The sequence below is a fragment of the Carcharodon carcharias genome, chromosome 18, assembly GCF_017639515.1.
Source record: "Carcharodon carcharias isolate sCarCar2 chromosome 18, sCarCar2.pri, whole genome shotgun sequence".
In the NCBI taxonomy this organism is placed as follows: domain Eukaryota; kingdom Metazoa; phylum Chordata; class Chondrichthyes; order Lamniformes; family Lamnidae; genus Carcharodon; species Carcharodon carcharias.
Window position 1 is genome coordinate 42,593,735 of NC_054484.1, and position 20,212 is coordinate 42,613,946.

The following is a 20,212-nucleotide window of genomic DNA, read 5'->3' on the forward strand; positions in this document are numbered from 1 at the left end:
ACGAACTGCTTCATCTAAGAGGTTACAAATAGAACTGAACATCGTGGAGTCATCAGAGACTATCTCAGTTCTAACCTTACATTACGGGGAGAAAATCATTGAAGCTGCTGAATATGTTTGGATTTTGGACATTATCCTGAGGAACTCCTTCATTGATATCCTTGGGCTGAGATGATTGGTCTCTAACCATGAAATCATGAAATGAAATTTTAGAATGTGGCGATGTGGTGAAGAGATAACAGGTTTTGTGAATTTACACCACAAGAATAGTGGAGAAAAGTTTTAGCATGTATGTGGCGAGCTGACATTTATCACAAGTAAACATGAGAGTATTGACACTAATCCTCGAATACATTTCGCACATACTTTTGAAGTGTCACTTAGTATAATATAGACAGAATACTTAGTGAATTTTAAGATGTTAATTATATTATTTGTGCTCTTGATCACACCCTGCTCATGGTCTTAGTGCCCCAACTTAGCAATGAAAAGTTGGTTGATTTCCCACTCTTGATTGCCATCCATGAACTCCTGGATTGTGTGCATACTCCTGGATTGTGTGCATGTAGAAGTCAGGCGAGATGCCCCAAGGCTACTTGACACTCAAATAACTGCCGGAGAGTGGCTGGTACTGGTAGAACTGTGCTCGTGCATGAGTTCGCACCATCAGCAGAGGTGGAGAGAAACTTGGATGAGGTAAAACTTTGGGAAAAGCAATTTGTTTATCAAATATTTAATAAACTGTATTGAATTTTGATGTTAAACCAGTGATGAGGTAAAATGTATAGATTATTCCTTTTTGTCAAAATTTATATTTTTTGATGTAAATATTTTGATGTAAGAATATTCATTCTTGTCAGAAAAATGAAGTTATGGAAAATCATCCAATTGGTGTTGGATTATTTTTAATATTTGATTTTTGAATTTAGTATTTGGTTGAGCATTCTTTTCTTTACATAGGATTATGTAGGATATAAAGCACTGAAACAGGCCATTTTGGCCCAATCAATCCATGCCAGTGTTTAGCCTCCTCCCATCTTTCCTCATCCAAATTTATTATTGTAACCCTCTATATTTCCTTCCCCTTCATATGCTTGTCTAGCTTCCCCTGAAAAGCATGTATACTATTAGCTTCAAACACTCCCTGTGACAATGAGTTCCACATTCTCATTACACTGTTGGTTTTAAAAAAAAGTTTCTTCGGATTTCCCAGTTGGATTCCTTGGTGACTATCTTATATTTATGGTCTCTAGTTCTGACTTCCTCACAAGAGGAAACATTTTCTGTATCCATTCGATCAAAACCTTTTGATCATTTTAAGGACCTCTGTTATCAGCCTTTTCTCAAGAGGAAGGAGACCCAGCCTGTTAGTCCTTTCCTGATACAAATATCCACACATTTCTGGTATCGTTCTTGTAAATCTCTACACCTTCTCCAATGCTTCTATATCCTTCTCATAATATAACAAGCAGAATTGCATGCAGTACTCTGTGTGGTCTAATGAAGGTTCAATGCAGGTTTAGCAGAACTTCCCTAATTTAAAGTTCTATCCCGCTTGAAGTAAAGCCTAATGCTTGGTTTGTGTTTTATGGCCTTGCTAACCCTGTGGCATGATTTTTAATTACTTAAGGATGTAAAGCACCTTTTATAACATGATGCCCATATGCTCTTCACAACCAATGAAGTACTTTTGAAATGTTGTCATTGTTAGAAAGTAGGCAAATGCCATAAATAATATTGAGATAAATTATTAGATCATCTTTTTGTAGTGTTGGTTGATGGCTAACCGTTGGTCAGGCCACTGATAAAATTCCCCTATTCTTCTGGGATATTTTAGACCCACCTGATAAGGTACACGGGACCTTGGATGGTTGGTCTTTTAGATGAATTGTTACCAACACTCGCTCAGTTCTGCACTAAAGTGTTGACTTAGATTATGCATTCAAGTCTTTAGCATTGTGCTTGAACCAGAGCACGTCAGGTTCGGACAGTGGTGCTACCATTGAACCAAGGCAGACATCCAAATGCATACTTTTCCAATTACTAATTTTTAAATGATTTAAATACTTTATTGTTATTTTGGCAGGTCTTCCGACCCCGCACTCCCCCGGAAGCCATTGCATTGTGTAGCCGGCTGCTTGAATATACACCAACTGCCCGTCTGACGCCTTTAGAGGCATGTGCACATACATTCTTCGATGAACTACGGGACCCAAATGTCAAGTTACCAAATGGACGTGAGAAACCATTACTGTTCAATTTCACTACTCAAGGTGAGAAAGAGGACGATATCAATAATTGGCGATCAGATCTAAAAATTAAGTCATCTTATGCAAATTCAATTTTCTGCTCATGCGTCAAAATCTAGTTACTGCCTGAGACAGTTCTCATCTATATTAATTGTTAGAAAACATGAGTAGCATGCCTTATTAAAATGGCACTGTCTTCAGTCAATGCAGTGTCTAGCATTGGTTATTCACTTGCAAGTCGGGAATAAAACAATTTTATCGTACACTCTTGCCTCCTATAGAGTTGTGCCATTTGAGTGGTTTTTCACACTATTAGTCACCCTGATTTATATTGCAGAATACCCAGGAGTAACTATAGACTTGTGCTATAGTCCGTATCTAACCATTCTACGGACTAGAGACATCCACAGAATCAAATGTTGGTACCTATTGATCCAGCTGCTACTTCACCTATCATTGGGTTACTGTTTCCGACTTCTTTTACAACTTTAAAACGTGATAAATGTCAGCAAAACAAAAACACCTACGGGCTTCTGGCCTCTGTTAGCCACCCTCCACCCCTTCCTCTTTACTGCCATTTAAGACTAAGCCTAAAAGTGCAGAACCTTACTTTGACCATGAGCTCAACTGACCCCAAGATTGCTTTCTTTTCACCTCTGCAGCTTTATCTGCCTCCATTTCTGCCCATTTTCCCCATGGTGTGGGAATTTTTTCTCCATGTTTTGATCACCTCATGGCTCGACTTCGCCAATACTCTCCTAGCTGGCCTCCTTGCTTTCATAATCCGTGTAATATTAGCCATACAGAATGTCACCACTGTGTCTTTAACCAAATTCTGGTCCAAATCCCCATAATCACCAAGCTCCACTGGCTTCTCGTGTCCCATGAGTCGATGTTTAAGATTCTCATTTCTTCAAAACTATCCACCACCCTGCCCCTCCCTACCTCTGATCTTCTGTAGTACCAGATTCTCATTTGCTCATCTCCTCCATCAGTGACAGCATCTTTAAACCCACATTCTGGAACTCCCTGCTTCCAAATATTTCTTTAAATTTTGTGCTTTTTACCTCTTGGCCTTCAAATCGTCCCACCTATTCCATGCTATCCACCATCTTTGCGTATACAATGAGCACTACTAAAAGCCATTGTAGTTTGAAGTTTACAAGGTGGCTTGGGGTACCCTGATGGTTGAGCAATTTTATCCACTGTAGCTGAGGATTATAGGCCACAAAAAGCTCTAGGTTCTATCTGCAGTGTGTGTTTTTTGGGATAGATGGACCATAGAGCACACAATAATCAGTCTCAACATCCTTGGGTTAGGGAGGGATAATTGGCTATGAACTGTGATCACAATTTAGTGATTTTTGCAGAGGTGTAGATGTGCTCCTCACAATTGAGGTGTCTGCTGCTATTCATTAGTAAAGCTGAGATAATGTTAATTTGGGTAGGCTACTGGAGACTACCTCTGCAATTAGCCTGGAACTTCAGTATACTGGGCCAGATGTATTTACTGGTATTGGGTGCCATTTTCTTTCACCTAGAGAGTACGTTTGATCACTAGTTGTCTGTGACAGAAAAGCTAAGCTCCCTGGAAGTTTGAGAGTGATACTGCATCCATTGGGTGTCGCTGGCTGTGATAATTCAGTTAAGGATTGGTTAGAAAGAATGGAAATAGAATATAGGACACTGTGAAGAGACATATCTCAACAGGAAGACTTAATGGATTTACTTTCCATAGCTTAGAACTCTGAAACCCTTGCAAGTTAAATAAGTTGATGCCAATACTATTGGGATATTTTCTGCTTAACTTTCAATATGTTGCAGCAGTTAGACAGATCAAAGAATATTGTAAAACGTTAGTCTTCGGTTTGAAGCTCTGTCAGTGCTCAGTAGAATTCTGATGAGTGAAATGCTATAAACGTTTTAACTTGTTTTTGCAGAACTGTCGAGCAACCCAGCACTGGCATCAATCCTTATCCCTCCTCACATTCGGAATCAGGCTCCTGCATCAACTCCAACGAATGCTTCCGCGGTGTCAGGTGAGCATCATAGCGCGCATCATCTTTGCAGTTGAGGAATGTAACCTCAGGCAACCCAATGTGATATATTAGAATTGTAATCTTTATCACATCATGCAGGAAAATAAGTGAGTTAAAATGAAGCCTGTATGATGTAGGAAAACAGAACTGTAATCTGAAATGAAGATGACGTAGAAACGATTGCTCAATTTGAATGCTGAAATTAGTAAACCATATTGTGAGCAAATTTTCCTGCAGTTGCATTTTTCACTTAGAAATTTTGATGTTTCTGTAACAGTACTGCATCCACACAAGACCACAATTGTGTAAATGTTAGTTTATTTGGTGTCAGTTGTGGCACAGTTGGTAGCGCTCTTACCTCCTGAGTCAGAAGGTTATGGGTTCAAACCCCTCTCCAAAGATTTGAGCACAAAATCTAGGCTAATACTTCAGTGCGGTACTGAGGGAATGCTGCGATGTCAAAGGTACTGTCATTCAGATGCGACATGAATCTGAGGTGCTGTTTGGCCCCTCAAGTGGATGTAAAAGATCCCATGGCATAATTTTGAGGAAGATTGGGGATGTTATCCCTAATTTCCTGGCTAATATTTATCCCTCAATCAATATTGCAAAAACAGATTATCTGGTCACTATGAAGTTGCTATTTGTGGGAGCTTGCTATGTGTTGCATTTCTACATTACAAGAATGACCAAACTTCAAAAAAGCGCTTCATTGGCTGTAAAGCCCTTTGGAGTGTCCAGTCTTCATGGAACATTCTTTCTATTCAAAGTCAAATTTATTTAAAAGCATTCAAGCATCAGAAACTGTCAAGAACTTAAAACTCAATAGGTGGAATTTTACGGCCCCGTCATGGCAGGGGCAGGGCCGTAAAATGCGGAGAGCCATTCAAAAGTCCATTGACTTCGGCAGGACTGGAAAATTCTGCCAGTTTGAGGGGCTGTAAAATTCCACCCAATATATCAGTTTCAATTCTGCTCTTTCTGTATTTGTCAAGCTCTGTACTACAAATTTATTTTGCTTACATGATGTCAAATTTAGGAAATAAAAACAAACTGATGGAAGGAAGAATCATATTGGACTTGAAATGTCTTTCCATCTCCACAATGTGGGAAGATCTGCTGAGCTTTTCCAGCACTTTGTTTTTATTTCAGATAACATCCGCAGTATTTTGCTTTTATACCAAAGTTATGAAGTCGCACTACTTTTATACTATCATGTTCACGTTCGCAGCAAGATCAAGTCAGCTATTCCCAATGCCCTGCCCTAACCCCCATAGCCCTGCAATTTTTTTCTCTTCAGGTTCTTATCCAATTTCCCTTTGAAAGCTGCATTTTGAATCTGCATCCACCACACTCAGCTATTCATTCTCGTTCCTGACCACTCACTGCAAAAAAAAATGTTTTTCCTCATGTCACCGCTTTTTCTTTGGCCAATAACCTTAAATTGGTTTTCATTCCTTCCACAAGTGGAAACAATTTCTCTCTCTCTACTCTGTCTCAGTCCCTTGATGTTGAACACCTCTATCAAAATTCCTCTCAACCTTCCCTTTTCATGGGACAGCAACCCCCATGTTTCAATGAGATGACTTTTCATTCTTCTAAACTCCAATAGGTATAGGCCCAACCTGCGCAACCTTTCCTCATACGATAATCCCTTCACCCCTGAAGTCAGTTAAGTGAACCTTCTCTGAACTGCTAATGCAATTATATCCTTTCCTTAAGTAAGGAGACCAAAACTCTACACAGTACTCCAGATGTGTCCTGGCAAAGGCCCTGTACATCTGTAACAACACTTGCCTATTTTTATATTTTATTCCCCTTGCAATAAACGCAACACTCCATTTGCCTTGCTAATCACTTGCTGCACCTGCATATTAATTTTTTGTAATTCGTGTACCAGGTCACCCACATTCCTTTGTACTTGAGTTCTGCAGTCTCTCTGTATTTAAAAATATTCTGCTTTTCTACTCTTGCCAAACTGGACAAGTTCACATTTTTCCACATTGTACTCCATCTGTCAAATTTTTGTCCACTCAGTTAACCTATCTAAATCCCTTTTGTAGGCTCTGTCTTCTTGACAACTTACTTTCCTACCTACCTTCATATCATCAGCAATATTAACTACCATGCATTTCATCTCTTCAAGTCATTGATATAAATTGTAAATAGTTGAGGCCCCAACACAGATCCTTGTGACATTCCAGGAGTTACATCCTGCCAACCTGAAAATGACCCATTTGTTCCTACTCTCTGCTTCCTGTTAGCTAATCAATCCTCTGTCTGTGCTAATAAGTTACTCCCTACGTCATGAACCCTATGTAGTAACATTTCATTTCATGTGGCACCTGATCGAATACCTTTTGGAAATCCAAGTACACCACATCTACAGGTTCCCCTTATCCACCTTGCCTTGCTGCTTCCTCAAGTAATTCTAATAAATTAGTCAAACACAATTTCCCTTTCACAAAACCATGTTTACTCTACATGATTGCATTATGACTTTCTAAATGTCCTACTATTACGTCCTTAATAGTGGATTTGAGCATTTTCCCTATAACATTTGTTAAGCTGACTAGCATGTAGGTTCTACTTTTTGTCTCCTTTCTTGGATAGAGGTGTTACATTTGGGGTTTTCCTATTAGCTGGGACCTTTCCGAATTTAGGGAATTTTGGTAGGTTACAATCAATGCATACAGTACCTCTGCAGCCACTTCTTCTAAGAACTTACAAATGTAGAGCCATCAGGTCCAGGGGACTTGTCAGCTTTTAGTTTCAATAGTTTTCCTATTGCCTTTTCCCTAGTGATTGTGATTGTTTCAAGTTCCTTGCTCCCATTTACCTCTTGATTTTCAAGTATTCTTGTTCTTTTTTCTCACAAATCTTCAGTAACTCTTTTACAGTGAAGACAGAGACAAAAAACCTGTTCAATGCTTCTTCCATTTCCTTGTTTCCCATTAATAATTTCCTAGCCTCACTCTCTAAGGTACCAATGCCCACTTTAGTTACTCATTTCATTTTTAAATACTTGTATTAACTCTTACTATCTGTTCTCTAATACATAATTTCTTCTTCGTTGTTTTTAGTCATTGTTCTGACCTACCACTAATCTTTGCAATATTGTATTTTTTAAAAACTTGATACTATCCTTAACTCCCTTAACTGAAGTCACTCATCCCTGGAACCATTCTCGTGAATCTTTTCTACATCCCTTCTAAAGCCACCACATCTTTCCTAAAGCGTGGTGCCCAGAATCGGACATGATGCTTCAGTGAGGCTGAATCAGAGTTTTCTCATGCCTTTCTTGTTTTAGTGCTCTATGCTACTATTTAGGAAGCCCAGGATCCCATATGCCTTTTTAACATTCTGAACTTACCTTGCAACGATTTATGCACAAAAGCCCCCAGGTGTCTCTGCTCCTGTACTCCCTTTAGAATTGTATCATTTATTCTATATTGCCTTTTCCTGCTAAAGACCACACAAGCCATCCAGCGAAATGAGGGGGGAGCTAACTTATGATGTACATTCATACGCTACAATATTAAGAATTTTACAGTAAAGATGAAGTTTTCATTTATTGTATGTTCACTTGAAACTTTACTTATGTGGAGAATGGATGAGAGCCAGATAGTACAGATTTCTAAATGACAGGTTGTACTTAAACCTTTGTATAAGAATTAAATAATCCCAGGAGGAAATGATAGAATAGATAAAGTAAGTGTGGTTTATATGAACTTTCAAAAAGCACTTGATAATTTGCTATATTAAATCTTAATGGCAAGGATAAAGGCACATCCAATTGGGGAATAATTTTCCCCTTCAAATTTCAGGTGCAGTTCAATGTGGAATAATTTGAATGAATACATTGTGGAAATACAAGCAAAATTTCTAAAAGAAAAGAGGAATGTTGGTGTGAGAGTGATAAATGGTGGCAGTGCAAGTTGAAGAATATTTTTTTGAAAGAAAAAGCAAACAGAATTCTTGGATTTGTAGAAATTCTAATTTCTTCAGTTTTAGACAGTGAAAACAAGGTTGTTAAACTTGTACAAAACATTGGGCTACTGTTGGAAATATCATGTACTGTTTTGCACACCCCCTTATAAGAATTAGAAAACCAATGAAAAAGCTTCAGCGTAGATTCATAATGTTGCCAGGGGTGTGGTTTTTATTCCAGAGATGAGATATTTAAAGGATAGTATCATTGAATATTCTAAATGTCTGCAGCTGCAGCAGCTTCTTGATAACCTGGAAATTAGTTCTCTTTATGTCCAGTTCCTTTTGAAGCTTTCTATGGTATCTACTTCCACTACACTTTCAGGTAGCATGTTTTATATCCTATTGCTCTATGTGAGAAAAATCTCATCCCCCCTCTAGTTCTCCTGCCAATTATTTTAAATTTATGATCTGCTTGCCAGAGGAAGCAGAGCAAGGTAAAGAGAACCTATCAGAAGAGCTCATAATTTTGAATGCCTCTAGCAGGTTCCCCCCTCCCTCCTTAACCTTCTCCACTCTAAGGAGAACAATCCAAGCTTCTCTAATTGCTCCACATAGCTGAAGTCCCTCATCCTTGATAAACTTTCCCTCTGGCCTTAATATTGTTCATACATTGTGATGCCCAGAATTGCACCCACTGCTCCAGCTGAGGCCTAACTAGTGATTTCTAAAAGTTTAGCACAACTCCTTGCATTCATTGCCCCTATTTACAAAGCCAACTATCCCATACGATTTCTTGATTGCCATATTAGCTTGCCCTAACACCTTCAAACATTTGTGAATATTCACCCCCAGCAAGTCCCTCTGCACCCCCTTCAAAATATTTATTTTATATTCCCCTGATCTGCATCGCTTCACATTTACCTGCCTTAAATTGGATCTGCCATGTGCCTGACCATTGCTGTCTTTTTAATACTACCTGCTTCTATTTTCTAAATAAGCCTGTTGGAAGTACTTTATCTAATGCCTTTTGAAAGCATACAGCGCCTTCATTCGTCCTCTGTTACTTCTTCAAAGCACTCAGGTTAGTCAGACACTGCTTGCCTTTAAACAAATTCCTGCTGGCTTTTCCTTCTCAACTGCTCCTCCAAGTAAGAATTAATTTTGTCTCTGGTAATGGTCTAGAGTAGTTTTCCCACCATTGGCATTATACTGACTGGCTCTGATTTATCTTGCCTTTTGTGAATAGAAGTGTAACGTTTGCCATCACTGGTTCTCTGGCCCCACTCTCGTATCCAAGGAGGATTGAAAGATTGTGGTCAGAGCTTCTGCTTCTCCACCTTGACATCCCTCAGCAACCAAAGATGCCTCCCATCTGGACTGGGTGACTGACTGATGCCGATGTATTTAGCACCTCCCTCCTATTTTAACCTTATCTGATACCTCTACTCCCCACCTCACTGTGACATTAACGTCATAATTTTCTGTAAAGAGAGATGCAAAGTACTCGCTTAGTGCCTCAGTCATGTCATTTGCCTCCACGAACTTATTTCTCTTTTTTATCCTTAATTGGCCCCTCCATTCTTTCGTAACTATGCTTCTACTTTATATGTTTGTAAAAGATTTCTATGCTCCATTTTCTGCTCTGTTCCATGCCAATCTCATATTCTCTCTATCCATATTTGTATCCTTCAATTCCCCGCACCAGCCATACAAACTTCTGCTTAACTTGATTTTTTTTATTCATTCTTTGGATGTGGGCGTCACTTTTATTGTCCGTCCCTAATTGCCCATGAGAAGGTGGTGGTGAGCTGCCTTCTTGAACTGCTGCAGTCCATGTGCTTGTAGGTACACCCACAGTGCTATTAGGGATGGTGTTCCAGTATTTTGATCCAGCGATGTATTCTATACTAGGCATTTGTAATAAACCTTTTTCCTTTTGTTATTTTGACCTCTATTTTCTTTGTCATTCTGGGAGCTCTGTCTTTGGATGACTTACCTTTCCTCCTTGTTTGAATATGCTTGATTTGTTCCTAAACTATCTCCACCATGAAGACCTGACATTAGTCATTTGCTGCTTTAGAGTTGTAGAGTCATTGCAACGCAGAAGGAAAGCATTCAGCCTGTCGAGTCTCTCTTTAGAGTAACCTAGCCAGTTCCATTCCCTTGGTCTATCCCCATAGCCCCTGAAAGTTTATTTTCCTCGATCATCTCTGCTTCCATCACCCTTGTAAGCAGCGAGTTCCAGGTCTTTACCACTTGTTATGTAAAAAAAGTTCTTCCTCGTATTCCTCCTTGCCTCTTTTGCTGAAAACCTTGAATCTGTGTTCCCTAGTCTTTCTACTGTCAACTACTGGAACATCTTTGTTAACCTTAGCTAAACCTGTCGTCATTTGATACACCTCCCTCAATCTCCTTTGCCTCAAGGAAAACAACCCCAGCTTTTCCAACCTAACCTTGATTATGGCAAGCCCTTCTGCTATCTCCAGGTTTCAGTGTCTGCCACATTACCAAAATGGCTCACATCAACATCTTATGTGATTGTAACAAATATAAACCTCATCCTTCTCGACCTGTCTGAATCCTTTGACACAGTTAATCACATCATCCTCCTTCAATGCCTCTCCACTGTTGTCTGGATGGATGGGACTACACTTGACAGGCTTCATTCTTATCTATTTAATCATAGCAAGAGAATCGCCTGAAATGGCTTCCCTTCCAGCTCCTGAACCATTATCTCTGGTACCCCTGTTATGGCACAGCAGATGGTCAGTGCTAAGCTGCTCAAATCCTAAAGGGAAACTTGAAACAACTGTCACAACTATTTTTTGCAATTTGTATATTTTGAGCTGTGGGCTTTGAATTCTGTAAAAAGACAGCCTTTATTAATAGAAGAAATAATTTTAAGCACAAACTTGTGTCTATAAATTACTATGATAATTTCTAAATCCCTGATTAATCTAACTCCCTGATTAATCTAACTCCCAGTTACACCTCCGTTAAGGCAACAGTAAAAACACTGATTTTAAAAGATCCAGGCAAAGTAACACAATACCCTGAACAGTTGAATTCAAAGTGAGTTTTCTTAACTTCAGTTCTTGCAGACAGCAGTTTGGGCACAGAGGCTGGAGACTTTCCACACTTGTTAGATCCTAGAATTCCTTCTTCCCTACACACAGCCTCACCTCCAGATTTCTCCCTTTTCAATGTAAATCCCATTGTCACAATATTTCTTTTAAACTCTACTTCTCTAATAATAAAAGTCTTTCATAGTAACAATTTTATCAGTAAGCTTTGGGAAAAATAAACACACTGTTTGGCTTAGCCTCTGTTGGCTAGTTGTAACACCTTACCACCTCATTGAAATTCACTACTTGGGTCTATTTAAGAATGCAAATTTTCCTTTTACACATCACTCACATTCTACAACTTCAACCCTGTTTACCAATTTAACATTTCAAATCTAGCCTGTCTTCTGATACATCAAAGCGTTCAGACCAGCTGTCTCCAATTAAATCCCACACAGGCACGCACTATTCCTATCCCTACAATAAATTCCAATAACGTTATGAAAATTATTATATTTTCCTGACAGTCCCCCAAGGGTCTATCCTTAGCTTCCTCCTATTTATTTGCATGTTACCCATTAGCGACATCATCCAAAAACACAGCATCGCTTCCTTGTGTATGCTGACAATACCCAGCCCCATTTCACCACCAACTCACCTGAGCACTCCATTCTCTCTAAATTAAACAAACAGTCTGACATCCGGTACTGGATGAGCAAAATTTTCTCCAATTAAATATCAACAAGACCCAGCCGTTATCTCAGTTCCAACTACAAGCTTCATTTCCTAGCCAGTGACTCTATCCCTCTCCCTGGCAAATGGTCTGAGGCTGAACCGTATTGTTCTCAACTTTGCTGTCATATTAGATGCTGCGATGGGCTTCCAGACGTATAGCGAGACCATCCCTTAAGACCGCCTGTTTCTACCTCTGTAATATTGTTTGACCATCTTAGCTCATCTGCTGAAACCATTATCCATGCCTATGTCACTTTTAGACTTGATTATTATAAGGCACTTCTGGCTGGTTTCTACTTGCTACCCTCCGAAACTTGAGATCATCCAAAATTCAGCTGCCCACATCTTAACTCGCACAAAGTCATGTTCCCACAATCATCCTTGTTCTGCTGACCTCCATGGGTTTTTGGTTAAGCAATGCTTCAATTTTAAAATTCTCATTGTTTTCTGATCCCGCTGGTGGTATCATCCCTCTCTATTTCTGTAATTTGCAGCAATACAATCCTCCAATCCCAGCATGCTTCTAATTCTGGCTTCTTGAAAGTCCCAATTTTAATCCCTCCACCATTGAGGCCGTGCCTTCAGCTGCATAGGCCCCAAGCTCTGGAATTCCCTCCCTAAGTCTACTGCCTCTCTACCTCTCTTTACGCCTTTAAGACACTCCTTAAAACCTGCCTCTTACGATGAATTTTTTGGCCATCTGCCCTGATATCATCTTATATGGTTTGTCAAATTGTCTCTTATATTACTCGTGTGAAGTGCCTTAGCCTCTTAATGTAATACTATCTAAACATGCTGTTGTGTCCAATAAAATGAGAATCTAAGTTCTTGCTTTTTTAAAAAGAATGCTTCTCTCCAACTTATTGACACTACAGTATTGTATTACCTTAGCAGTTGTTTTCCTCTGCTCAGCATATCTGAGCAGTGCATATTTTTAGCCATCTGACGCTTGTTTGCTTATGTTTCAAAATACTGATAGTTACCCAATTTTATTTAGAGTTGAAATAGAAACTCTGGATACTGGAAATCTGAAATAAAAACAGAAAATGTTAGAAAAACTCAGCAGGCCTGGCAGCATTGGAGTTTCATGCTGGACTCAAAGCATTAACTCTTGTTTCTTTCTCTACAGATGCTGTCAGATTTGCTGAGTTTGTCCAGCATTTTCTCTATTTATTTAAAATTGACCTATCTAAATTTTTGAATTGTCAAATTTAGTAGCTATTAGATCAATAGCATTTTAACAAGTTATGTATTCAGAATTAAGATAGCCACTGAGGGAGGCTGAAGACTGATTTGGTTGGCAAATTTGTTTTTTTTCCAAAATATGAGAATTCTTTAGATCAGAGCTTAATGGTGACAAAAGCTGTGAAAGTATTATATCAAATTCCTGTACTGATATTTACAATGTTTCACTTGCTGTTGTTTTTATATCAAGGTAGAGTTGGATAACATTTCAAAAATGAATTTTACGTGTTCTGTTTTCTTGAATGTAATTTATATTTTTTTTATTTTCTCTCCCAGATACCAATGCTGCTGTGGACCGTGGACAGTCTACCAATGCGGCTTCAGCCTCTGCATCCAACTCAACCTGAGGATGGGATGGCCCTGGCTCAAATTTCCAGTCAGCTGCAAAAATGCTGGTCAACTATGAAAATCGTCATTAGTGTTCATTTTATTTAATCTTGTTTCAAAAACATACACAAAATAAATACAAACCAATCATTTACTCACTGAAGAGGGATTGAAAAGGAATGTGGAGTAATGTTGAACTCCTCCCTTGACAATCTTCAATTGAAATCTGCCATAGTGTTCAAATTTTCCCCACCCAATCCCAAACATGAAAGGCTGAGGTGTGTTTCACTCTGGTGTAGTGCAGGGTTTAGATTTGGCATGAAGCATTGCCATCAGATCCTTTCTTAAGAATCTGACTAAGAAGGTAGTAGTATTAGTTATAGGTATTAAGTTTTATCAATACTGGACCTGTACCAGCAACATATGGACAAGGGTACAGATCCACTGAAACAACCACTGCAAGAAAGACCAGAGATTCCACGGTCACCATAATTTCCCCTGCATCAAAGTGAAGTTTAATATTTTCAGTACTTTTTTCATCACTTGATTATTTGACTCTTCAGGGCTAAAAGATTTTTTTATGGTCCAGTGCAACTCTGCACTGGCCCCATTTATTTAAAGCAAGATATTGCAGAAGCAGTGTAGCATGTACACCCAAGTTAAATGTACACATAATATATCACAGGTCCCTATAGATTTCTGAGCTACACCAACTGAAATACAATCTTGAGTTCTTGAAGGAGTGTAAAAATGATCCAAATGGTTTCAGACTTCCTCTATTTTCTCCCGTCTTTTTTCCACCCCTCCCTGAACCCCTGTTTTTAATTATTTTTGTTTTGTACATAAAGTATGTGGACCTGGGAACTGATGAGAGCAACAAACATTCAGGGCAAATTTCGTTAATTGTAGGAGAGCTTTTAAAGCCATATAGTTTCAATTCTGTACTATAGGTGCGGCTACAATGTAACAATAAGGAATTAGCGCTGTATAGTATATAGTTTGGAGTGCCTTTGCTTCCAATGTTTGAATTTTTTTTAAATTGATGTCCCTCACTGAAGTATATTTGCTGTTTCTTTCATATTTAACCCTTTATGTACCTTTATAAGTTGACATCTGTCCTATAGAGAATTTTTATTTTTATTGCATATATGAAATTCACACTGCAGTTGGAACAAAACAGTTGTACAGAATTGTTGAACACTTCAAAAGTTGCATATATCATTATTTAAAATGTTTGGGCTCTCAGCAGGTTATGGCAATTTGAGGTTTGAGGCTGGAGTGTTCTACAGAAAATAATTGTTTCCAGTTGTTTTGGCAGAGTTAATTTGAAAGGAAGCTACAATACAAATTTTGTATGTTATATACATGTATAACCAACTATTTGAACACTTATGTGCTATGCCAACTCTGTTTTATTCTCCAAAATTTACTGTAGGACATGAAACTAGGAATGAAAGTAAACCTGGCAGAGTTGCTACTAGTGCTGCATGAACTGATGACTTTAAATTTTTAATGTACAAATGATATAATTATTTGACATTTTATAATGCAAATCTTGATTTTAATTGCTTTTGTTTTACCAAATGCTTTTACCTTGTGAGCACCGAGTTAACACTGGAGTGTCCCATTACATGGCTTCCTATCTGAAGTGCAGCTTTGATTTTCAGCTTCTAAAATTTCATGTGAATTTGTACTAAGGATGAGAGAACTGTTAGGATTTGATTAGTGCCTTTGAAGGAGCAAGTTCATATTGACCATTGAACTTTTAGCCTTTATTGCTTTCTGTCTTTGTAACAGACTTAGCACAATTTTTGCTAAAATACCACACTCGTGATATTTTTGTCATTTTTTGCATCCACATAAGCTAGATCTATAAAATGATATATAATGAGGAAATGCCACTAAATATTGCATTGGGGAAGTGGGCATTGGACAGAAATGGAATAAAGGGCAAGTTTAATCTGAATGGTTTGCTCATCCTTAATGCACCTCTGCTGCAGTATATATTCATTACAAGCAACAAGATATGCACTGGCATCTGCAGTGTACCAGCAGTGAGTGAATTTCCAAGTAAAGCTGAATCAGGCTGTGAATATGGTCTGATTCCTGTAATGGAGTATACACTATCACTTTGTCATTTTCTTTTATCTTTGGAAGTTTTATAGCCTGTCCTTATCAGAACTCAGCTGAAAGGTTGTCCATGTATTTCCTGGCAATTTAATACCACAGGCTGATGAACTTTAGTCCACTTCATTTTTTGAAATCCTGCATTACCATAAACTATATAAAATTATATTTTCACCACTTGTTTAGAGTGAAACAGTCCCATTGAAAACAATAGAAGAATGAAATATTTGGAAACTAAATCCAAAATCTTACGTTTTGTTTTGAAAACCTTTCAAATGATTCTCCCTCACCTTTTTCTGCTTAGTACCGTTTTGACCAGCATGTAGGCTCCTGCTCTGAGCCAGCCACTGGCCTTAGTCATGATTTCTTTAATGAAATGACACATTTATTCAGAATTTGGTTAGATGAGTGCGGTGCTTGCCTTTCGCTTTTGAGGGTTTGTGTATAATCAAAGGGAACATTTTTTTGAGCCTCTAAGTTCAATATGAATGTTCCCTATAAGGGAAAATCAGGAAGAGGTGGCTTAGAATAGTATTCAAGAAAAAAACCTGATACAGTAGGCAGCACATTTTCATGCCATGGCCTGCTGTTAAACATTCTACCAATTTGAGCTATAGAATCTGTGTGGGGGAAAGATTTTTGACATATGTTAAATTAGGCTAGTCCAAAATGAGCAGAACTTGCAGTGTTAAGCTGATTCTTGGCAGATGTTGCTGGGTACCTCAGTAGAAAAATGTTGAGCAGACCTGGGTATCGATGTTACCTCCTAGGCTGGCAGATATACACATGCAATTTCAAGCTCTATGGACAACTTAAGGAATTCCCAAGTTGCAAGAGAACCATCGAGAATTGGTTTGTACAGTTTTTTTTTGGTGTAAGCTATTCTTTAATAGTGAGCATCACAAAACTATTTTTATTACAATATGGAAATTAATATTCAAACAGTTAGTATGTAATTTAGGCTTTTTTTTAGTATACGCAATAAATATTCCTCATTTTTCTGTGTTTTGTTGTTACAAAAGAAAGGCTTATTCACTACAAAGTTGTCACTTCAGCTCCCTGATCTTGAGAATATTCTAAAAGGGATTAATCAAGATGTGGGCTGCAGTAATAATAGTGGCAGCGGGTAGTGAATGAGTTAATTAGCAATGTGAACTGAGTTTGGTTGGGATGGTCTTTAATACGCCATTTGTATAAATATCCAAAACACTGAATTGCAGTACCCTCCATATTCCTTCAGGGAACGGAGGAAAAGACAAACAGCTACAATACTTAAGTCAGCTTACGGAGACTGTGATTCTGAAATGTAGCTGTTGATTTAGCAGTAAGTCAATGAGAGCCATCCACTAGCATGTTGCTAGCCAGCTAGAATTGAATTCAAGCCCAGCCTATTTGTACTGCAGTGGCTGTAATGAAGGTTCAGTGCTTTGATTTGTTTTTTAATGAAAGTGCTATTTGGTGCCATTCCTGTTCCAGTTCCCTGGCCCTGAGAAGGTCCAAATAATGTCATTATACCAGGAGTGCAAAGTAGGTATGAGCTGTAGCAAGTGGCCTCACAGTGACACGGTTTAGTGAAAGTAGCACAACTTTGATCCAAACTTCTCCTGGTTTGAACTTTTTTTTTGGAGGGGGGTGGTGGGGGATGGTGTCGGGGAGGGGTGGGGAGGGAGGGTGTCTCCAATTGCTGTCTGCCCAATTTGATCTCCAGAATTGAAATGAATGATTAAGATTTTGCTGCAAAGATCAACCAAATCTTTGAAACTGTCAAAGGGGATATGTTGAAGTCATTGCCTACATCCTTGTTTTTATGTTGCAATTTGCAATTGGTACACAAAGGGTTAAACGTGGTAATTTACTTGTGTGACTACCTGCTTGCCTGTATAATCCGCATTAGAGATGTTTTGCTATGCTTCACACAGCCTGTATACAAAAGCGTGACCACCTCTCTTGTCAAAAAGGACTGTGGATAATATACAACCATTGCATCACTTGTGAACTGTCTTGGTTTAAAAAAAAACAAAAAAACAAAAAAAAGACCTGTTTAACATTATTACTTGAATGCTTCTGTTTGTGACTGAATTTTTATTTCATTTTAATATAAATTTTTGTGAAGTATGCTTGATGTTTATCCCTGTAAATACAATTCGTTCTGTGTGACTCGGTTCCGAATAGATTACCTGGTACTGTAATTTGCATTAAATAAACAGTAGGATAGGCCACAAACAATTCATAGTCCCTTCCTGTCTAATTTTGTAAGTCTTCCTTTTTAATGTGCAGTTGATTTTGATCAAGTGAAAATGGTTAATTCTTTCGCAGGATTTAACCTATAATGTAGGTTTGCATTATAGTCTGCCTTTTGTGTATTTAATAAAATGTCTGGACTGTAGCATTTTATGATTTAAATACATGTGCAAAAGTATAGTTTAATCACTAGTAAAGAACTACTGTGAGGAAGAATTATCAAAATATCGTATTTCAATATAAATATGGATATTAAAACACTCAGCTGAGTGGCTTAAACCTCCAAAGAGTGATGGTAAGCTTTAGAGAGGCTAAAGTAGAATCCTATTTGAGTGATCAGTTTGGTCATTAGTCCAAATTCTCACTATAACTGGTCAATGAATCAGAAGGCAGCAAAACCAACTGTGCATTGCTGATTTCACAATTTACAGCATTTATGAACTGCTGAGCTCACTGCTCTTCAATGGCACTGGCACTTCAATGTTCCAATATAAAGTATTTCTTTGCTCTTTCCAACACCTCCGCCCCCATAAAAATAGGTTCTGAACCAACCTTAGTAGCCCTAATATTGAATACAAATTAAACTTAAATTTCTCAAGCCTCAAGTTAATTTTCTAAATTTTGTTATAAAATTCGGCTTGCTGGCAGTAATATACATCTTAAAAAGTGATCAGTAATAATATATTATAGAGCAACCGAGGCAAATACCAAGGCATCAGTTGCATTTTCTTCAGAAGTATTCAAGATGAACCAATTTACAAAGCAATCATTGTGAATTTAATCACACTTTACTCAATTTTTATTTACACTGTGCATTCACACAGAGCTGTGATTACTTGCATCTGACTGGTTAAACAATGTGAAGCTGAACTGCAAAATATATGGTTGTATATGAATACATACACGAGTGAGCTACCAGAGAAAATAATAGAAATTGCTGCTGTTCTTGTTTCCTCAAAGTGTTACTTGGCTTCAAACAATAAAATTATACCTAAATTGAAATAATGGTCTGAAAAATACCAGTTCCAGTGTCGTGTAAAAATGGTAAAATGCATTTGTATTTTGTGCACCAGTACTAAAAACTTGGAATCCATGCTGTTGAATCTGGTAAAATCTGTTTAAATTTTGACCTTTTTTTTCCAAAAAGGCAAAGTGTGTGAAGTAGATTTCTATGCTAACAGCAAAACTCAGGGGTAGGCCAACTGTGCTTTTTAACAGTTTATGCAAAAGGTAACTTTAAATATGCTCCATGTGGTTTAGATAATACTATAAGGAAAGAATGTGAGAGATTTTCCTTTAGGAGGATTTTTTAATCAAACCCTACATGTATTTCCTTTATATCATCTTATAGTTTTATGCCCTTCATATATTTGTATGTTATTTTGATAAATTGTATTTTAGCAGCAGGTCCAGTGTTAAAACTGTAAAGATTATTAAGACTTTCTTCCATGGACTATAGGAAAATAGCACTTAACTGGAATGTAGTCTGAAGTTTATCTAACCAATGTATTAAAATGTTTAAATGTATAGTCATATAGGATATATAAAACCGTTAAAGCAAATTGTATACATTAATATTGTACACTGCCAGATTAGGCTAATTTTCAAAAACATTCCCTAAAAATGAATGTCATCTTCCTTATTCTACTCAATATTATAGAATGTATGTACTGTAGGTAACTATGTGAGCAGATGTGGGTTACTGGCATCCAAGACAGCATTCACAATTGCTTATCTCTGTTACCCTTCTTGTTAGCTGCAATCTCAGGTGATGGCATGCTTATAACAGTACACATAGAACAATGAGAAGCATCTATATGTCCACAGTTCTCTGCATAAGGAGCTTCAATATTTGAGAAACAGCTAGATGGAGGTCGAGCACTAGGATGGGTCCTCCTTGTTCATTGGAGGAAGTTAAAACCCATCCTTGAGTGAAGTTTAGTTTACACTTCCCAAGTTGCCAAGTCATGGCTGTAAACCAGAATGGGTTAATCCACCACTGGCATCACAACAACTTGCATTTACATAATTTTATTTTAAAGTTTAAAAGCACCAAGCATCCCAAGAAGCTTTACAGAAAGAAAACATAAAGCAGATATTGAGCTGTGGTAGAAGTTAGGAAGGGAAGATGACTGCATGGTTTATTGAAAATATAAGTTTTAAGTTGAGAAGGATGAAGTAGTTTGTGGAAGAAATTGTTTGGAGGTGCTAAAGATTCTCCCACCATTGGTGAGCCAAAGCAAGGGGTGAT

The 20,212-nt window shown here is 38.0% G+C and overlaps 1 protein-coding gene across 1 annotated transcript in view; it reads left to right on the forward strand.

Annotated features, from left to right (window-relative positions):
* The window catches only part of gsk3ba (glycogen synthase kinase 3 beta, genome duplicate a), a 181,168-nt gene extending 164,447 nt beyond the window's left edge, over window positions 1-16,721 (forward strand). The window contains exons 9-11 of the mRNA XM_041211303.1: window positions 2,087-2,273; window positions 4,190-4,288; window positions 13,543-16,721. Coding sequence (XP_041067237.1) covers window positions 2,087-2,273; window positions 4,190-4,288; window positions 13,543-13,613 — 357 coding nt within the window. The 3' untranslated portion in view covers window positions 13,614-16,721. The remainder of the gene's footprint in view (window positions 1-2,086; window positions 2,274-4,189; window positions 4,289-13,542) is intronic.
* Window positions 16,722-20,212: the final 3,491 nt, after the last annotated feature.